This window comes from Hirundo rustica, chromosome 3, assembly GCF_015227805.2.
Source record: "Hirundo rustica isolate bHirRus1 chromosome 3, bHirRus1.pri.v3, whole genome shotgun sequence".
NCBI lineage: Eukaryota > Metazoa > Chordata > Aves > Passeriformes > Hirundinidae > Hirundo > Hirundo rustica.
The window spans coordinates 57,754,316-57,776,527 of NC_053452.1; the positions used below are offsets into that span (position 1 = coordinate 57,754,316).

Here is a 22,212-nt window from a genome sequence, read left to right on the forward strand (position 1 = left end):
AAGGACAACTGCCCAAAATAGTGTGCTAGGCTAAGTCTTAATGAGCTGACTTTTGGTATCATGATCAGTATCAGGATCCTACATGCAATTTCACAATCATCCATGTTAATAGGTCACTTGTGCTCAGCTAGCCCTGGAAACCAGCTCCTGGCATACTGAAGACAAGAAGGTAATCAGGAACAGTCATCAGGTATTCACCAAGGGGAAGCTGACCGGTCTGATAATCTTTTAACTATGAAATGACTGGCTTGGTAGATGAATGGGGAACAGTGGATGTTGTCTTCCTTGATTAACTCCTTTAAGATCCTCATGCACAAGCTGAAGGAGCAGGAGTTGGATAAGCAGACAGTAAGTTTGACTGAGAACTGGCTGAACTGACAGGACCTGAGGGCGGTGATCACAGGCACAAAATCTGGTTGGAGGCCAGTGGCTGTTGGCATACCCAAGGGGCTAATCCTGGGTTCCATCCTGGTTTTTATGCATTCACTGATGATCTGGCTAATGGGAAAGAGTGTGGATACATAAAAAGAAATGACCAAGGGAAATAAATAAAACCAATACACCACCCCCCCAGAAACTAATAAAAAATAGTTCCCACCCCCTAAAAGCCAAACAAATAGCACCGCCACCCAAGGAAGGGAAAAAAAAAAATACAAATTTGCTTTGTAATTTTTATACCAGAAATGTAGAGGATGTGAGTTTTGACAGCCTCTCAGTTCCAGCCCTGAAACCTGTTTCAAAGTCCTGGAAATAACAACGAGAACATATTCTTTTTAAGTATGTTTCTACTGCCTACAGAGAATGTAGCATCAGCAAACTACATCTCTACTGATAGTTCTCAGATGAGAGTAGAGGGTGATTAAAATAGCCCCTATTGATTTTCCCCTTTTTTTTTATTATGCTGTCCTCAATCTGACACCTCTTCAGCTTTTAGCTCCTTGTACAGCTCCTTGAGGAGGGTTGCCCCCCCTCCTCTTTCTCCCTCCCTCTGCCAAAAAGAATTCACCCTGAAACAAAAAAAAAATCAGCCCTCCTTACTACTTTTAGACTGTGTACGTAAGCTTCCAGGGGTCCTGGTGGACAACAAGCTGTCCACGAGCCTGCAGTGTGTTCTTGTGTCCAAGAAGGCTAATGGCATCCTGGGGTGCTTTAGGAAGAGCATTGGCAGCAGATTGAGGGAGGTGACCGTGCCCTTCAGCTCAGCCCTGGTGAGGCCACATCTGGAGTGATGTGTCCAGTGCTGGGCTCCTCAGCACCAGAGACATGGAGCTCCTGGAATGGCTCCAGGGGAGGGCAATGAATACGATTAGGGCACTGGGGCACCTCTCTTATGAGGAAACACAGGAGAGTCATGCCTGTTCAGCCCTGAGAAGAGATGACAGAGGGGAATCTTATCAATGAAGCACCTGAAGGAAGGGTGTCAAGAGGATGCATCCAGCCCCTTCTCTGTGGTGCCAAGCACTAGGGTAAAAGGCAACAGGCAAAAACTGATGCACAGGAAATTCTACCTGAACATGAGGAAGGGCGACTGAGCATTGGAACAGATTGCCCAGAGAGGTTGTGTAGTCTCCCTCACTAGAATTATTCAAGAACAATCTGGACACAATCCTGGGCCATGTGCTCTAGGACAACACTGCTTGAGCAGGGAGGTTGGACCAGATAACCCCACCAGTAGTTCTGTATTGACCATCAGCTGCAAATTTGCTCAAGAGCTCCAGTTCCATCCAATCTTGTACTTTAACTTTCCACTTTCTGAGTTTTCCCTCATTTCCTCACATTGTTTTCCCTGTAATTATTTTCTCTCTCTCCAATTACCACTGGTTCACTTGCTTGTGCTTTACTCCATCAGCTTCCACCTTCATGTATTTCTTCAATTCCCACACACTTTTTGGGCAGCAGTTGCCCTTTGACCTCTCGCCAGCTCCCCTTTTCCCATTCTCATCCCATTTCCTAACCAGCTGTCAAATCTGACCCATACTTATCTGGAAAATAAGACAAATCAAACTTCTTCCCTTCATCTTAGTTTGGCTCAGCATCAGTTATCTGCCTGCCCAACTAAATGGCCTCAAATCACAGGGGCCCAGATAATCAAATTTTGCAAGGCTACAGAACTCCTACAGATCTCTGTGGAGTCTTCCCAACCTTCTCACAACCCGCACACTTGCTTTGGCGAATTACTGCAGCATTGCTAAAGTGACTTGTGGAGAAAGGGAATCCTGAGAAACTTTTGAAATGGGCCCTTCTGAAGAAGTTTGCTCCCAGCCACACCTCCCCCGCCTGAAACCAAGAGAACATTCTGTACAGGCTGAGGCACTGTCTTCACCAGGTGGGAAGCAGCTCCTTTGAAGCCCTTGCATCCTCAGCACCTACCTAAGAAAAGTTCCACTGCCAACCACTCCATGTCTCAAATGAGCTGTCTAGTTTCACACAAAGCTGCCTAGATCCACTATTAGTTGCTGCAGGAAATAGGCTCGGGCATTTCACAGGTTCGCAATTCCTTCAGTTCTTCCAAAACTAAAAAAAATGCATTTGTCTTATTTACTCTACATCTACTGTAGTGATGCTTGAAGTATTTTCTAGAAAACATATATTGGTATTCCTACTTGTCATTGGAAAATCTGTTACAAGACATTAATTTTCAGTTTCTCAAGTTGTACAGTTTACAGCATAAGTGGATGTGTGAGGGCTAAGGTTTCCAAAACCATGGAAGTCATGCCTAGTGAGTGGTTACTATGCTCAGAAGCTGACTTGTTTCTGCAACACCTGACAACCTTAAACACTCCAAAATAAAACTCGGGCAACAGCTGAACACAGTGAAACAGCACCAGCTATGGAAACCAATGAAGTCTTGCAGAAACAGCAACCTTTCTCAGAACTTTGCAGGGTGGGGTGCTGCTGTTTTAATCACAACATGCATTTGAGTTATCAAAGCCTTCACATTTTTCCCATGCTATTGTGGGACCATGCAGATTAAAGCTGTAGGTGGGGAGTGTCTCCAGCTGGCTGATATTCCCTATCTCAGATGACCACATACAACTACCTGGAGCTCTAAGTTCAACAAACAGCACACTAAGAACTTCTCTGTGTGTTAAACATGCAGGTTACAAACAATAGCCAAGTGACTCAATTGTCACCTTCAAAATGCAAAGCAGAATGATGCTGATGGCCCAGACACAAGTACAGAGTGAAAAGAACAACCCACAGAAAGACTCAGCCATATTTTCCCCTTGTACTAGAGAGAAAAAATGAAAGGTACTGTTAGGCTAGGGATTGGACAAAAGCTCTGCTGCTGCTAATAAATGCTACACCCATTCAGAATAAGTATTAAAGGAAACATAATTCCTTTGTAGTACAGCCAAACAACAGTATTTTCCAGCAGATACATATGCCATATTCAATACTACAGGCCAAAGACAGAGAGAGAACAGACCTCAGCTGTGAGTTGTATGAAAGGGACAGGGGAAAAGGCAGGAAAGAATTGCAGAACTAGGGGAGAGCTGGGAAAAATCAGTAAGACCCCTCAGATAAAGCATATAAAGAGACAGTTAAAGCCATCTTGCTTCTTGCTATACATTCTAGGACACAGAGCAATCAAACTTTTCTTTTTTTGTAAACAGAAAAATATAAGATTTTTTACTGCAAAGCACTTATCACTACTATATTTCGTTCACTACCGCTGCCAGCTGTAGGATGTCTTCTGTTATTTCTTCATGAACACATAGTAACATCTTAGATTTACCTAATCATTTAAAAACTAGAAACACACTTTAACAATGATGTTACACTAATTTATGAAGACCAGCAAATGCCAGTTCCATTGTCAGAACCATCCGTCTCACTGTGAAATCAAACAGTATAAAAATGTCATTATGGAACAGTTAACATCATCTTAACCAAGGCCCCTACCTTGACAATGCTTCTTAGATCCTGCACATACATCCTCTCTGTCTCCAGAATCTCTTGGACGACTCTGTCTACGTAGAGAAGCTTTGGACTGGTGGGCTCTGCGACCAGGGACATCGCACAGTTTTTGCTTGCTCCTTTTGGTTCTGCTTTCCTTGGCATGTTTGGCCTTTTCTCAAGGCTTTCTTCAGGATCCTCTTGCTCCACAGCAGAGTTTTTGTGCGTCTTGCTGCTAGAAAATCGCCTAGCTGGGACCAGTTCTAGCTTGATGGCACCTGTTTCTTTATCCTGGTTAAACAAGCCCAAGTGGCTGTTTGAAACCAAGGTCATTCTGCTTCCAAAGGAGCAGTGGCTGTCCCTGGAGGATGCAGAGGAGGAAGTGGAACTAAAGCTGACAGGACGGTCACTGTCTGACAGGTCCATGGTGGTTTTTTCACAGTAGTGGAAAGATCTGCTCTCCTTGTGCAAATCTTCCTCCTTCCTCTTGGAGTCAAGGGCCTCCGTCACAGCTGGTACAACATCAAGAGGTAAGTGGAAGTCATCTAAACAAACAAACAGAAGAAGTGGGTTTATTGGTGCTGCTCCATGTAATGCAAAAGTTGATGGTAGATACTTTTAAAGCTTTTTGCACAGAAAGCTGCCAAAACTCTATTTAAACCAAAAGACAACCAGAGCAACATGGTTTGGGGGTCACTGTAACTCTTAATGCTTTTTAGGTCATGGGGATCTCCCAATGAGGGCTACAACACCACATTTCTCCTGCTTACACTTCTGTTTCTGGCATTTCCTTCTGCCAGTGGGCTGGGCTTGTTGCTAATACATCCACTGCTCAGGCTCCACATAGGAGAAAAACAGAACTCAAAATATTTTTCCTAAGGTTATAAAAGACCCCCACAACTTTATTGGGAGCATTCCCTGCTATCTCCCAGCTGAGCCCTGACCTAGGCTTGGGAGGTTTGGAAACTTCAAGAAACACACCAGTGGTACCAGAAAGTGTCTTTCATTTCAAATCCTGTAAAGCCAACAGTCTTAAAATAAAACTAAAAGCAGGTATCAATTACCAGATCTGTGGCTTGTACAAAAATACTAAAAGCAGAATGATTTCCCAAAGCAAATAACGTAGTTTCTGCAGAAAGAGTCCCAACAGAAGAGTGCTGCCAAATAATTCCATTTTCTACTGGGAAAATAAGTAATTCTAAAACTGTTCTGCTCAAGCCAGAATATTACCCCCTACTGAACTGACCCAAAGCTGTTTTTCAGATCAGTGCAACAACAAAATAAGATGTCTGTCTTCCTGTTGGCATTTCAAATCTGCTTTATTTTCCTTGCCAAAATGCCCTGGAGGACACTGTCCACGATGCAATGCAGATTTGTATCTGGCCAAGTCGTGTGTGATCCAGCATGAGAGTCTGCAAAAGTAGTGGCAGGTAAATTCAATACTTCAGAGCTTTGTTTCAGTAAGAAGTGTCCTCCCCAAAAAAATCTTGCCACAAACTCATGGAATTTCATAACACCTGCCCTGTGAAAAAGGGAAACTTGTAAAAATTTAGGAAGAAAAGCAATACTGAAGCTACCCACAGAGCAGTAGCTTAGTCCTTATTTTAGTCCAGTGACAACTTTTCAAAAATTCCTACTAGTAATTACAGCTCTTGACAACAGTTTCAGTAAAGAAACCATAAAGCTGCAAATCAAACCCGCCCAGCCTTTAAGGTGGCCCTTCTTGAACTGAGTCAGACTCGCTATGCAATTGCCAGCAGAAACCTCCCGGATACACAGCTCCCGCAGCTGTCAGAGCAGGGGGAGGATTTCATCCAAAGCTGAAAGCAACTCTCCCATTTTTCAAGATAAATCCAAAGCAAACAGAAATAAAATACCAGAGATGAATGTTTTGATTTATTTGGCTGATCTTGAATGTGTAAGATTTCATTTGTATGTGAGTAATTACTAGTGCCATTTCAGTCATGATGGGATGAGCTTTCTACTAAGGAGAAGTACTGCCCTTAAGGTGATACACAGAATTAACACTGAGTGTAATTTGCTCATTACAAGAGCTAGAAATTGGCCATTAGACTAAAAACCCAATTCAGCAGGTCTGTAGCTCTGGTACCTTTATCTTGTAGTCTGAAAATCTACAGCCTTTCTTTGTGGCAGGGTCTTCTAGTTTTGAAGCACGGAAGCATATTTTCTTAGCTTTTTTGAATACACCACATCAAGTACCAATTCCAAAATGAAATATGAAGCAATAAAATGGGGAAAAAATTAAAACAGAAAAAATGCAGTTAAATTCTCTTGTTTCTATGTGGGTACAGAAAGTGATGTATACTTTGCTATTACTCATGATAAGAAAGTATACATATTTGATAAGAAATAATGTATTTTTGTTATCAGCTTTGGATCATTTTTCACATTCAAGTTAGCACAACATTGCTGAATGAAAAATGCCCCCTTGAGAAATTCACAGGTTAAACAAGATAACAGGGGTAACACTTCCGCTAACTTACTCCAAGATATTTTACTAAAATTATATGACACAGAAACACCTGATTAGCTACATTTAGGAGGGAAGTAAACGATTCTTATGAAATTCCATTATACCACATTCTTTTCTTCCTGTTTCATTGACATGTGGTCTGCCTCTCAGATAATAACCCAAAGGCATTAATATGTATTATTTGCTTTGCAAAATTTTCATTAATATAAAAAAATAGAAATAAAGCATAGTTCATGTAAATGATATTGGAGTCAGAAAAAATATTAAAAGCAGTTTTACATAAGACACACTTGTAGCTAGAAGCATTAGGAAAACTTAACATATCTTAGACAACCAAAGCAAAGCCACTCATTCTCTTGTTTAATGGCAGTGTCATTGCTTATTAAAAAAGCTGAGGATTAGTAAAATTAGTAATAGTTAAAATGGGTGTGCTCTTTTACACCTATATTCCCAGTGACCTTGGCAAACCCCAGGCACCTGCAAGGCACAGCTAATTAATTGCATGCAACATGGTTGACTCAAGTTCCTCTACTTTTTATACAAATAGCTATTCCTATATGCTTCCATATAAATTACACCAAACTAGGTATTTGCTACTTGTTCTGTTTTGTCTTCAAAGCCTCCTGGTGATTATTAATCTCAAAAGTTACTTTCTACTTCATTTTTACTTCTTTCCACGCCAGATGTAAATTGTGATTTGGCTTCTCTGTGGAGAATTTTGTTACAATTTTGTCCATTATGTCTCCAACCAGTAAAATACGTTTCTCAGGGTGCAGCACTCTGATGGCGCAGAAGCCCGGTGTTCCTGCAGAGCAGCAGGTAGGCACCTAGGCAGCTGGCACACCTGGAAGAAAGGCAGGGCACACAGGACTGGGGATTTCAGCGTGGCACGGAACCAGGAAGCAGCTCCCTTTTCTCAGCTGGCAAGACCTATACCAAGCACCCTGCTCTTGGAAATCAGCTCTCAGCTCCTGCCTCAGGCAGAGGTAGCTGCGAAAAACCTATAACCCTTCCCAATGACACAGGATCTGTTAATCTTCCAAGGCTGCACAAGTTTGTCTTCAGGAACTCATCTGAGCATTGGACTTGGCACTGGTGAGGCCACACACCAAATCCTGTGTCCAGTTTTGGGCCCCTCACTGAAAGAAAGACATTGAGGTGATGGAGGGTGTCCAGAGAAGGGCAACAGAGACGGGAAATGGTCTGGAGCACAAGGCTTATGAGGAGCATCTGAAGGAGCTGACGGTATTTAACTGGGACAAAAGGAGGCTCAGGGGATGCCTTATTGCTCTCTCTAACTCCCTGAAAGGAGGTTGTAGCCAGGTGGGTGTTCGTCTCTTCTCCCAAGTAACAAATGATAGGACAAGAGGAAACAGCTTCAAGTTGCACTAGGGGAGGTTGAGATTGGATATTAGGAAATATTTCTTTACCAAATGGGCTGTCAAGCACTGGAACAGGCTACACAGCGAAATGGTGGAGTCACCATCCCTGGAAGTATTTAAAGGATGCGCAGATGTGGCACTTGGTGACATGGTTTAGTGGTGGACGTGGCATAACCACCGGGCTAACAGTTGGACTTGGTCATCTTAGAACATTTACGTAGGAAAATAACCTCTACAATTACCCTTGCTGTTAAAATTAGGAACAGAGTTTGTAGATGATTTCTGCAGCCATAAGTGCATCAGGACAGAGAGCAGTTAAAAGGAGTTCATTGCCACAGCCACATGCCCATCCTTTTCTTTTGTCAGGGTCTGTATTTGGCTTTCCAGACCTCCGAAGAGTAGTTCTACTCTGCAGTTACACCACAAAGTAACTTCACTCTTGCACCAGCTACCTAAGGACTGTAGCAAATGGCTGGAGAGAAATTTACAAATTGACTAAGGAGAGTGAAGAGAGAGCAAACGACCTCCACCAGGATTGCTCTCTATGCATCATAACTGACCCAGTGCCTTTGCAAACCCTGTAACCTCTTGCAAATTTCTGTCTTTCATATAAACTTATAAAAAGCAAGTCATTTGTCCCATACCCTGTGGGACTGATTTACAAGCCCACTCCTCCCCATCCTCCCAGTTTCAGCAGGAGCACCAGCAGGTAGGTGCATTCATCAAAACCCAGGCTGCAAACACTGTGTGAAATTGTAGGTACCCTCAGAGCCTGCGGAGGCACACACTGTGAACAAGTCTTCTATACCCTGACCCATGTCTGGCCTGGTTCACTGCCTTTTTTGTTAGGCTTTCTTTTGGTTACTGAACCTTTTCAAGGATGAACCAAAATAATATTGAGAACTTTTGTCAGTTGTGAATTAACAGTATTTAACTCAGTCTGGGGAGAAAAAAAAAAAGAAGAAATCTTCAATTTGCATACTTTAATTAAGGAATAACAGTAATTACTTGTTAGTTCAGCATTGAAAGGAGGATAATTACTACTTGTCCCTACTCACAAGGAAACACGCTCCCCAAACAAGGTCATTTCTTGTTTGTGCCTTTGCATTAATTCAGTTACTCTCTCCCTCCTTCCCAGCCCCTGCAAAGCTCCCTGTTCCTGTGTCACACACACACTGGCATGGCACGACCCCAGAGCGCTCCCCAGCAAGAACAATGACACGTCCCTACTCCACAGACATGCAAAGGCAAGGATTACTACTGTTTCATCCCACAGGCACCTCTAATATTAGTTACAAGACTGAAGGCACATGCAAAACAACCATCTTGGCATGTCTCGGGTTTTCATTGTGCAGTCATAAACAAGTTCTCACCAAAAATGCATAACCTTCTTCTATCGCTTGCTTTTCTTTAGCAAAAATCTCCTTCCTGTAATTATATTCATGGTAATGATAAATGGTTTTCCATTATCTCTGCAGCTTTGGCTATGCTAGAACATTAGCATACAATGAGAGATAAAGTGCTTTGTCTTTAAATATAAAACTGACTTAAAGATCCCCAAGTCCTATCTAAATATAGATGTTTATTCCTCCTTTATTGCATGTGAAATTTTATGACACACTGCACAAGCAGAAACTCAAAAGTCAATTTATATTCATGATTAGCATTGTTGTTGCCTTACTCCTGGCAAGAAAAAGAGCACCTCAGGTGTTATCTATGAAGTCAACATTACCAGAAATTACAGTCTTCTCATAATTTGGAGTTTAGCTACAAAAAAGTGATGAGACTACAAACAATATTTTTCCTGCCTTTTTCTCCCTGAGATACCATCGTATTTCAAATAAAGCATTCATGCTGTGGATACAATTAAGCAAACTAGTTTAGAACAATCACTACATTCAGTATCAAATTCAAAATGCGACACTGGAATTGAGAAACAAAAACGCTCTACAGCTTCCTGACTGAGAAAGATTAAAATCCATCCACTACTGATCCCAAATGATCTTAAATACACTTCCTATATCTTCTGCTCTGAATCCTTTCCAAGTGAAGGTCAGCGGATTTTTAATCACTAAACCTTGTATATGAATACATATCAATTCTAAAACTAACACCCTCTGTGAAAAATATCACACTAGAGAGCTACGATATTTGCAGGATTAGATGTCTAGTCTGGACTGTCACAAACCATACTCTGCCAAGTATTTTAACTGAACTTTGAGGAACAGAAATCCCATTTATTAGAAATCTCACAACAAGGGAAAAGAGTCGCCAACTAATGTGCTTCTATCAGTCCAATTACTGTCCCCCTACCCCCACTCCCTGCAGTATTTAAAGCAGAATAGCCTCTGTCACAACCAAGCACGCTAATACCCGAGAACATTATTGCAAGGGAAAATCCTCTGCGACAGTATCTCACCACTGAGGAATGTCTCTGGCTCCTCGCACCCGGGCTGAACAAGTCCTCTCTATTTTTCAGTCCTCTCCGAAGAGCCCACGACCTACCTGTGCGGCAGAGGGGAGGCACGGGCTCTGACTTCAGCTGTTCCCGAATTAGCTCATTGGGCACTCAGGTAAAATGAGAAGCTCTTACTAGTCTGTACAGCTCCTTCGCCAGAAATATTGCATGAGTCAGCTTTTATCTATCAAAACCCTAAACACAAAGGCTTTACAGAAACCTGATTCACAACTTTCTCATCGCCTTTTTCCCAGCGCACCGACAGTCTTCAGCATCACTACAAGCTTTAAATGACATATGACATCATGCAATTCAGGGACAGGACAATGGGCATCGCTGTGGGTAACTTTAAAATGCACACTTCACTGAGCAACACCCAATAACTTCCATTTTTCCAGGCACAACATTGAGCAAACATCAGACAGAGTCCCCATTTCCACAGCATTTGTTTGCTTGATTTGTAGACAATATTGATAAGCATGTAAGCAACTAAATCACTTGCTGGTATTGTGAAATTTCTGTGTTTACGTTAGAAACTTCCATGAACTTGCAATATAATAGGATGATCCTGGGAAATAGAAGTACTCTGGATCTTATTCTGCCCTAACATAAACAGGAACAGACTTTTGCAGAGTGCTTGCAAAGCTTCAGAGGTTTGGGTATTTTTCAAGGGCAGGAGAAATCAATTTCAGAAGAAACTGTGAAAACCAAACCATCAAGTGTTCTGTGCTAAATCACAATGAACACAAGTAAAAGGGAAAAAAGAAAAAAAATGGAGAGAGGGAGAAGAGACAGTGAGAGGAGCAGCAGGAGAAAAGAAAAGATGAAAAACAGAAAGGGAAAAAAAAAAAAAAAAAAAAGGATATAGGCTGGTGCTAACCCATGAGAAAGCTGACATCTCCTTTGCCTGCGGAGGGGGTGGTGACATTTCCATCTTGGAGCTGGGAGGCAAAAGAAGTCAGAAGAGTTCCCAGCTGCTGGCACCACTTTCCAGGCATGCTCTCACAGCTGCATGCTCAAACGTAGCCCACAAAGAGGAATTCTATCTCTAAAATTATACTTGAAATTCACTATCTCTGTCCTCATACATGACACAGCCTCAGCTTCATTCAGAGTATTCCTAAAGAGCACAGCCCTATAACAACGCCTTACAGCAGGAAACTGGAGGTAGAAAAGGAAGCAAAGACTGCCTTGAGACCATTGGCAAAGCTGGGAAACACTTTGATCTGAACATCAGGGTTCCTAGGGTGAAAGTCCCTTTTACCCAGGCTAAAAGATCAGGTGTTTACAGCTTGCCATGCTGACATCACCGATCACTGAGATAGGCTCTCTCGTGTATTCTCTGGATTCTCCCGCAGCTTCTGAGGGTTTTTTTAATACTTACATGTTTACATTAAAATATATTTTTGCAAGATCTGTGCAAAATACTTTAGAATGGGCTACCACATATCTGTAAGTCCTGACACACTCAGAGGCACAGAATGGCCAACACTGATAACGAAATTTTCAGTACATCTACAGCGCAGCACCCAGGCACTCAAATCACCTGAATATGGCAAATATACCATACATTTGCTATATTTCACATGCACACATATTTCTGTCAGGAGCTAATTATTCACTCCTCTGGACTTCTGCTTCCTCACACTTTGTGCCCACCTTGCCTACAAAGCTTTTATCACCTCCAGGTCAGGTTAGAACTAATTCCTGGACAGACCCAGAGCATTAACCAGACATAGGGCACTGCTTGGTCAATTCTGTGAAGTCCTAGGACATACAAGTAGTATCAGCAGCTTCATCACTTAGTGGTGACAAAGCTCCTGAACTCTGAAGTCTCAGGGACAGAAAGCATCCCACATCTGTTTCAGCAGGCTGGGTGAAAACAGGGCCTGCAGCACTGCAGTGTGAGCTTCAGCCACTGGTCTGAACCGGCACAGGGAGCTCTCATGAGCATTCCTGTGGGTGGAGGGAAGAGGGAAACAGAGCTGAAGATTTTGCTCTGTCTTGCTCTTTCATCTCTGCTCACCCACACCTGACCTTAGCTCTCCCTTCCATCCGCATGTATAAGTCAGCAGAAGTTTCCTCCGCACATAAGGATTTCCCCAAGAACAACCCCTAAACCTCCATCACTTTAAACATCAGCACTGAGAGCTGTCAGGGCAGAAGACTGGAAACCACAAAGCCTCTTGTTTTACTGATGTGCATCACAAATTGTACACAGATGTGCCAGAAAAATAATTTGTTGGTCCCACTTCTCATTTTCTGGTATTTCATGCATTTTGTTTATCTGCATTATATTCTAGCAGTTTCATATCTTTGCGCCATCTCCTGCTTCCTTCTATTGTATGTACAGTGCCATAAGATCACATTTTTAGTGTATCAGGATTATAATTTGAGAAGAGTGACCTGTTTTTATTTTGGAATAAGGCTTTGATTTTTCTAAACTTGAATAGCAAGTGAAGTTTTAGAGAGGTTAAGAATGATGTTATTCTATAGTTCCCAGCTGGCTAAAGATTTACTGAAAAAGTAAGTTATCCTCAGCAAAATTTTAAAAAATCACCCCTAACTCAACCACAAGGTACATTTAGGCTAAAGGACACACTGACATCTTCCCTGGAAGTGCAATGTAATGTATTAATAACTCTCTGCAATGCAGTAGCTATTTAATCTGTACACAGTGCTGCAGAGACACCTAACAAAAAGAACAAGCCATCACATGCTGATGTACTGCAACACAAACAGAGCATAGGAATCCAATCCTCCACTCCATTTATAGGCCTTTTAGAAGAATTGTTTTCCATCTCCTTGTCAATTTTGAAGGCTTAAAAAAGAATTCTAAAGAATTCTCAAAAAAGAATTTTGAAGAGGCACAGTTCAATTCTTTTCCAAATCAGAGCAAACGAAAATTCAGTGAAGATTTGAAGATGTGAATGCATGTGGAGGAATAACCCCCTAGATGACAAGGAGGAGTAATACCCTAGATGACAAGCAATCAAAGCTTTTACATCCTTTCCTTCTCTGCTCCTACCGGCATTTAGTGAAGAAGTGTTAAAAGTGTGTTCAACATGATGCTGCTTGAATGTTTTAGTACTTTTACACTCAAACTGCTGTGCCAGAATGAAAATTCACATGTAGCCCTCCTTCCACCCAGTACCACACAGGATCAGGCCGTGCTGCTGGCACCTCACTGGTGACTTCCCATGCTACACTGAATCACTGTAAGTGCTTGGACACTAGGTTTGGTTTCTGCTTCTTCCTGGACTAATCTACTGCCCTGAGCAAATGCCAGGCCAACACATAACACACTACTATTTTCAACTTCATCTAAGCAACCTAAAGTTGCTACTTAAATTCACAACTTTTCAAAGCCCACTGCAGCACAAGCATACAGGAGATCTTGGCTAGGCAGCCAATACAGCACACAACATTTGTTGCTTTACCAAGAACACTGGAGGTTTTTAAGACTAAAAATTGTTAAATGCCTCCCACTTTAAAGCAGGTAAAATAAACTTTGGAGAGTGAGACACAGTTTCTGAAGAAGGAAAGGTAACATCTATGAATCATTCTTGCTAGTTCCAATGAAAAACTTAATTGTGTGACCCTAAAGAAGACATCCTTTTACAACTCAGCTCTTTCAGTTTCCATATAACTTGTAACTACAGTATCTAGCACAAGTAGATTAGTTCTTTTAAATTCACTTTAATGGTTTTTTGTTTGCTTCTGTCACCAGATTCTCTGTTGACTTACAAACCAAAAGACATTTTATAAAAGCCAGTTCTCTGATACAGGAGGCAATGTTGGATGCCAAATAGAAGTGAGTTTCAGAAGCTTTAAATAATTGATGTTTTTCTTTAAATACAGCAAAATTATCTCTTCCATTTGGTTTCAAACTAAAGCCACTTACTGGAACCTCCTCTGCAGCTCAGGAAGTTTAACAACCAGAATTTTGAAACAGAACTGAAATAGTAACAGCAGCTCCTCCTAACAGATGTTCACATTTACAATAAAATGAAAACTTTCTTCTGTGTTTCCTCTCTTGAGTAAAAATATAAGTTGCAGAAAGCAGTATTCATGTTGACATCTTGGGGAGAAGAATTCTTAAATTCTACACAGGTTGGAACTAAGACATATTGGTGGTCTGGCTGCACCTCAGACTGGCTCTGGCATTTCAAGCCAGTTGTTTTCTTGTGCTCACCCTCCTAAAAGAGAACATTAGGTCTTATTTTTAAGGTGGCATTACAACAGTAAGCTAACAGCTTGTTCAAAATCCCATTTCAATAGGAATATATGCAATGACAGTTAAAGGGCTCTGGATTTAATAAATTACTGCAGCAGATTTTTACAAAATACAATAATCAGTATTTTGACATCTCACAAACCTTTAAATGAAAATAAAAAGAAACTAAGCAATTATGAAAATAAAAAGAAACTAAGCAATTATTCAGGTTCAAAGGAGTTTAACCTACACAATGTCTTATCACTGTACTGCGTCTAGAGCTAAGTGTGAATTTTACATAAATAAGGTCAAGAAGACTGAGACTGACAAATGGCAATGAAATAACCAGTCACAGCAGAAAAATCAAAGGTGTCTTGTTGCTGCCACAAACAATAGATCCTTAAAAATGTAGCCAACTCAATTCTTTAATTTTTATTTTCTACTGATGACCCTATCACATCAGGACTGCCATTTACCTTGGTTTGGTCTTTCCAAATTGCCCCTTGGAGCATGGGAAGAACATCTGTACTTTTAAATTATGGGCATCATGTTTTACACCTTTCCTCTCAATGTCCTTGCCTGTTGCAATACTGAGAAAATACAGCGCTATATGAAAATGAAACGTCCCTTCCCTGTATTGTCAGCCTTTCAGGCATGTCTATGAAAGTCACTCCAATAGATCCATGTTTGTGATGAAGAAATCTTCACAATGCTTTCAGAGCTGCTTTAAGGCCCTTTGGCAGTGTCTACAATTCCTCCTACTACTTCTTTGCTGTTATTTCATGAAGACAAACCATTGAGAGCAAAATTCCTATCCCAACAAGCAATATTTTCCTTAGAGTTTTTGTATTCAAGAAGCAAAGCGTGGATTGAGATTGGTATCTCTGCAATGTCAGTGTACAGAGCAGTGCAGCCTCTGCACCCATATGCAGATGGTGTTAATGCCTGCAACACTTATTGACATATCAGAATTCAAGATTAACAGTGACAACAATCACACTTCAGAAGCCACAGGGCAAGGAGCAAACAGATTAGAAGCCTAGACTTGGTTACAGAGAACATTTGGTGAGTAATTCACAGGTACTGACTTCCTGAGTCATAAGCCTTTCTCTGTGCTTTCTTATCACAGCAATAAAAAGCTTAATTTGAACCAGACAGTCATTTTATTAAACCTATATATATTGCAGAGTCCCTGTGCCTTCTGTACCAACAGCTACAGAAAAATAATCGTATAAACTTCAAAGTATTAAAATTCTCTAACATTCCTATTCAGGGGCATAGTAATTGAATTTTATATACGTGTAACACATACAAAGAAAGTTAGCAAAAAAGGGGATCTTCAGATTTCTTCTGACCATTGGATTTACTATACAATTTTTTTGTCAATCTAGAGTAAAAAAACCCTGACAAATGCAAACAAGAGATGGGCATGAAATCTCTTAAAAATGAACCACTTTGTGGTTCACAGCAAAGTAGCTGAAATTTAAAACATTCATGAAAAGACATCAGACAACTGTCTGCTGCCGTCCTTCTGCTTTTCTGCTTTTATAGTCAATACCATTTTACTTTTCTTTTGCAGCCGTTGAGCACTTCTATATTGGCCAGTTTTCAGTTAACTGAAACTGCTGACTTCTTGTTAACTACAGTAAACAACATCTAAACCTGTTGGTAACACAGTAAACACCTCAGAATCTTCTCAGTGTTTAGATCAGAGACAGGGAAAACAGAAACTTAGACTCATATTGAAATCCAGTTAGTACAGCTAAAGCAGTTATTTTTCTCAGATTTCTCCTTCGCACTATATCTTTCTTCCAGATAGGGACATTCAGTCCCACCACTTTTTCCTTGTTTGGGTTTCCTTCTTGCTTGTTTTCTGTGAAAAAGAAGTAGCAAATCCTTCCTTTTTAACATATTAGAGCTAGAATCCATATCAAATTCTCAAATCCAAAACACACACTGGACTTGGAGAAACTTGGCCACAAAGGCCGATTTTGTGGTCTAAAACAAGTGAGGATGGGGACTGAAGAGGAGAGGATGCATTAACTCTGCAGTGGAACTGCAGGATTTTCCCAACAAGCCATACTAAAAACCAATTCCTTTTGTTATCCCTGTTTGTAGAGAGAACATCAAAGCTTTCTCAACTCCCTACCCTACACAAATGGAAACTTACACGTTAACTCACTTAAGAACCATTCTTGTGACTTACCAAGAGTTTCTTTTTATTCAAAAAACACCCAAACCCTCACACAGTTAAACATTTATCTTCTTCCAAAACCTGTGATCAAGTCTAGTCCATTAAATGGACTAAATGGACTGTAAACGGTCAAGGAAGTAGCTTCTGTACGTCCACGCTTTTCCTCAAATTCTAATGTCACCTTCTAACTTCCCCTCAAGCTTTGACTTGACATTCAAACATTAAATGCATCATGAGGGGGAAAAAATCCTTCTCCTCTCTCTCATCCTCTCCCAGAGGCGCAGTGCTGAGCAGTAGATCCCTGCAGGGGACTCGCCACGTCCAAGCAAGGTGCTGGTGGAGCAGAGGAGCCGTGAGGAATGGCCAACCGCACCCAGGCTTCTCCCAGCCCTCTGACAAGGAGGCTCCAAGCTGAAAATCAGTTTCCCTCGGTCTGCCCTGACATCCCAAGCGCTCCGAGACTTTTCACGGCTGAACAATGCTGCGCATTCACTATTGAGCTCCGAGGCGCAGAGACGCACCGAGAGGCCGCTACATTGGTATTGTTCCACGGCGTTCAGCCTGTTACCACAGCTATTAGCTGGCGTGCTCACTTTTCAAACCCCCATCTCTTTGGAAACCCTGACTACCATTATTTTATCACAAAGAGGCACAGGTTAAAAGAAGTTTAGCTGGGCAATTCCCTACTCTTCCCCCTTTGGCATTATTTACAATGTATGACTCATAGAGGCAGAATTTCATTAAGAAGCATTCGCTTTTACATTTATATAGAAATTCTGTCACTACTGAAGTGTTCCCTTAACAAAGATTTCGTCAAAGGATTTGTGAAGTTTTGGTAATTAAGTCAGCAAGAGAATGCAAACAGATGACCAGCCGTAACAATTTAGTAAGATGATGAAATTATTTGCAAGCTGATTCAGTTCAAGTAACTTTATTCAGCAAAACAGAAGGATGGTGGGTTTGCTCCATTTTTTCTTCTTTTGCACTAATTTCTAAATACAGCCATGGATGAAATCAGCTATACTTATTTCTGTATCCAAAACCACGTATTTCTTAATACTGCAGGCCACAAGAATGGCTATATTCTTTGCCAGGCCAAGTAGCATGAGAGTAAAAGTCCCTTGTACAATTGATCAGAAGCACTTAAGAGAGCACCAAAACAGACTAAAATTTCCTCTCCAATGATTTTTCAGTTAATACATGTTCTTTATAATATAAAACTAACGGACTTGAAATACTTCAAACCTTTAAACTATGCACAGACCCTGCCAATTATAAATTCATTGCAAAATATTTTGAAGGTTAGAAAAACAATCTGGGAGAAGCATTCCCCTCCTGATGAAATCACAGCAAAGTTCTTTGAAAATAATGACAAAGGCATCTTGCACTGAAGGCCTGAACACTTCATTGCAAGAATAATCAATATTCTTGGTGGTCATATTGCTCCTTTTTGTATGGCAATTGTTACAGCTAATCTTGACTCAGAAAACTGCAACACCAAAAACTGAAGAGTGCCACAGGTAAACTGTAACATGAATGTGCACCCTGATGGAGAGAAGAGAAGTTGCCAGTGGATCACCATGGGTAAGAGATCTTCAGTTGCAAAATATCCAGAGACTAGTAAAAAGCATCTCCCAACAAGCACAGCACAGATTAACTGACATTATCAAGAAGAGGTTTCAACATCCATAATCCCCTTTGCCCTTTAAGGTATAATAATATGAAGTAATTTTTAGGATTCAAAGAAGAGCATGGACACAAACTGTTTCTAGAAGTATCTACCAGAGGACTGTATAAAATCTAACCCAGTTTGATCACTACATTTAACATATATTGATATAAGTTGGATATGTGATTTATTTAGAACTCATTCATGCCCAGGGAAAAAAAGGATTTTCTGTGTTAGAAGAACATTCAAGAAAAAATCTTGATACAGCTGATAATTTATTGGTGATACTTTTGCATCTGCCAATAACTCTATAATGGAAAAATACAGCACAGGGAGCAATGTGAGAGGATGAAAGCCTAGGAAAGCAAGAACAGAATGCCTAGTCACTCAATACTGTTAGCCAGTCACCACTGCCAATTGGTAAGATTCTGAGTTGTGGTCTTCCATTTTATTGATTTTCTTAGCAGTCACACTAACATCGACATACAGGGATACGAGGAAAATAGTAGCATACGGATTTGCCAGATTTATTAGTGGAGGGACCATGAGTTTTTTCATTATCAAGTTCTATTTACTATGAAAAGGACAGTTCAAACTCCAAGCCTCACTATGTCAGCACTATCTCTCACATCCAAAGGTGGCAAGAAGCATATTTAAGATAAAAGACCTGGTAATCACCATTAGCAAACAGGAAAACAATTATGCAGTATGCACAGAGTGTGTTATACTGGAGCCCACCATTTCCCATCCCCCCTATTGACATTCCTTTCTCTTATGTTTGCACTTCTCTTTTCAGACTAACAGAGTTGGTTTAGGAACACGTCGCTGATAGTGGTGGTTCTGCTTTGAGCCTCAAATATTACTCTGCACATAGTGATGTAGCTAGGAATCCCTCCTTAGCACTCCCACCTCCCCCTTTCATTTACCCTCTTTGTTACAGAGATGAATGGGTGTGGGCAGTGACAGCTTATACTTTGTACAAATAAAGGTAATTCACTATGCAACTCCACATCCTCATCTGAAATAGATCCATTTTAAGGAGGGAAAAAAAGAAAAAAAAAAAAAAAAAAAAAAAAAAAAAAAAAAAAAAAAAAAAAAAAAAAAAAAAGGAGAGAAAAAACCTTCAGACTTGCCAAAGCAGTACAGAAGGGATGTGCATGCAGTACGTCAAAGTTTTCAAATTTCCAAAGTGCTTAGGCATGGACTTTTTCCAAATGAGTTTTAAGGAAACATTTACTGTATGTAAAGCAGCCACCCTACTAAAACGGGGGAAAAAAGTCATACTTTTCATTAGTAATTAGTGATCAGTAGCCCATGAGAACAATGTTTTATGCACTTAGAAGACAACCTGGTTTTGTCTGCATACCCCAGAGGTGATGCTGCAGTGCCTGCCATCAGCCCTGTGCTGGGGCACAGCTGGCTCTCTACCACAGATGCTCAGTCCCACTGACAACAGAAGCCTCAGCTAGTGCATCTGTAGGGTCCAGAACAGGACTATGCCCATTCTGATACTTCTGCTGCAGTAGACAGACCCTTAACTGCTCCTCAGTTTAGTGCAGAAGCCATCTCACACGTGCAGATAGCACATGCAATCACTGTGCTGTCCTTTGGCACTGCAACTCATTCAGGTATGTTTTTTTATGAAATAAGGAGAGAAAAAACCCTTTCTGTTGACAGGTGATACAACTTATTTTGAAAAAGACGAACAAAGCTTGATCTGTTGCCACTATTACAACCCTTCACTCTTACTGGAAAAACACAGGCAAGGTTAAGTAGTTTTTATGTAATGCTTTCCAAGTGTGATAAAAGTAGGACTGGCATTGAGAAGCTGAAGCCTGAAGGTTTGACAGACATAACACCCCGAGACCAAAGACAGAACCACTTTCTTCAGCACCTACATCCACCATCGACTTGGGACACTCCTGAGCCATCAGAAAACACTCTGCGTGCAGATCCTGTGAACTGATTCCTATCCAAACGCTTTAAACACCCGCATTTCCCTGCTTGTTACAACAGCAAGGGCATTTTAGCAGCTTCACCCAGGGCTCTGTGGTCTTGACTTTTCAGACCTGTCTCACTTGCCACAGGAACAGAAGGAAAACACAGTTGCGACTTTGCTGAGCCTGCTTTTACAGTGGAGAATCAGTGGTTTAACCTACTTGCAAATCAATTTTACAGTCATATGTCCAAGACATGTGAATAGAAGTTTTGAAAATTCACCTTTTACTACACCACATGAAAATTCAACAATCATGTGAAGGAAGAAGAGGGTCTCTTCTTTTTTTTTTTCCTAGTGCGCAAAAATCTTGTGTAAACCTACTCCCCCCTTGTTGCATTGGGCTCAGTTTACACTCTGATCATAACAAGGGATGTTTCCTTCTGTAGCTGTTACTCTATACTTCAATCCCCCATCACAAACAGCCAGGCTTGTAAAAACAGACATGTCAAGAGGTTAAGAAATGAACAAACAGATTTTCTCCAGCTGTAGGAAAGTAGCTGACAAACTCAATCATTTCAATCACAAGAGAAAAATATTATCATATTAAAAGTCTGGTATTGATTTAAAATGGAAATAAAGGAGTGGATTAAATTAATCTAGCAAAAAAATAAGCAATTGCATGAAGAAATATTTTAAGTTTGAGAAAACTAGATGAACTTAAGTAGGAAGAAAAGCATCTTAAGAGATTCGTGATCTGGTGTGTACATTATTAATCCAAAGCAAAATCCATTATAAAAAATACCCAGTTCAAATGAGCATTATTGAAATATTAACTGAAGCATATTAGTAATAATCATGTATCAGCATAAATGTTGTTCAGCAGGGACTACAAATATTTTATAAATCTCAAATACTCTTCTATTCCAGAGCTTGTATCAAATTTATAATGCTCCTGAATATTTGATATTTTGCTTTCAACATTTGGCTTTTATGAAGGATGCAAAATGATCTGTATTTTTTCCTCTGCCTACAGCCTTTAAACCCAAACAAGATTTAAACAGAAAGTTACCTTCTTTTGCAGGGTGGGGAAGGGATTTCCTAAAGCCTTTCTTTTCTCCTCTTTCCTCTCCACCCTCCAGTAAATGAAATTAAAGGTCAGTAAGTATTCAGTGCAGTGGAAAGCCCCAGGTTACAAAAATAAATTAATTACAAAAAGCTATCCAAGATTACAGTAACTGGACATGTATTCTCTAGACTACTCCCAAAACGCAGAGACAGCTGTGGAAATACACAAAGTATGCTGACATTGCTAGCAAACATGACTAAAGTATATTTATATGCAATGAAAAAAAAATCCACACCATACACAGGAACAACATTCCTCCCCAAATTTTTGCTCTTGTCATTCAAGACATTCACCCCTGAAGGAAACAATAATATAATGCATTTTCCATCTGCTGCCTTTCTGTCTGTACTCTAAAGGTACAAGAAAAATATATCTTTAAAAATATTTTCTTCATAAATAGTCTTTAAATATTTTCTTACTCTTTTTGACAGGCTGTAATGAAACAGCTATCTGGCCTATATACTAATTAAATTCCTTGCAAGAGGATTAAATGTTAACATAAGGATATAATTGACAGAAAAACATATTCACAATCTTAATTTTCAGACAAGTTCAGTCTCAGCACTCTAAGGCAGTCACTTTAAATCCCTGTTAAGCCTGCTGGTGGGCTTGCCTCTCTCCTCTCACTCTGGATCACACACCCTCAAGCCCATTAAGAGCTCACTCCAGCAGTAATGGTCCTGTGGACACCCAGCTCCCTTTTCACCTGCATCAAGCCGGGCAGCTGCAGGACTGTTCCTGCCACAGGGACCGAGTGACCAGAGTACACGGCCCAGGGGTACAGGGGGAGGAGGAATTATCCCCTCTGTCACCACACCAGTGTTTGCAAACCTC

At 40.7% G+C, this 22,212-nt stretch overlaps 1 protein-coding gene across 8 annotated transcripts in view; it reads right to left on the bottom strand.

The window, feature by feature from the left end:
* The window catches only part of PLEKHG1 (pleckstrin homology and RhoGEF domain containing G1), a 186,572-nt gene that overhangs the window by 42,753 nt on the left and 121,607 nt on the right, over positions 1–22,212 (bottom strand). For 6 of the 8 annotated variants that reach the window (XM_040059293.2, XM_058419833.1, XM_040059296.2 and 3 more), the window contains one exon: positions 3,907–4,445. In XM_040059293.2, the coding sequence (XP_039915227.1) occupies positions 3,907–4,445 (539 nt within the window). The other 2 variants (XM_040059295.2, XM_040059297.2) reach the window with 2 other exon arrangements.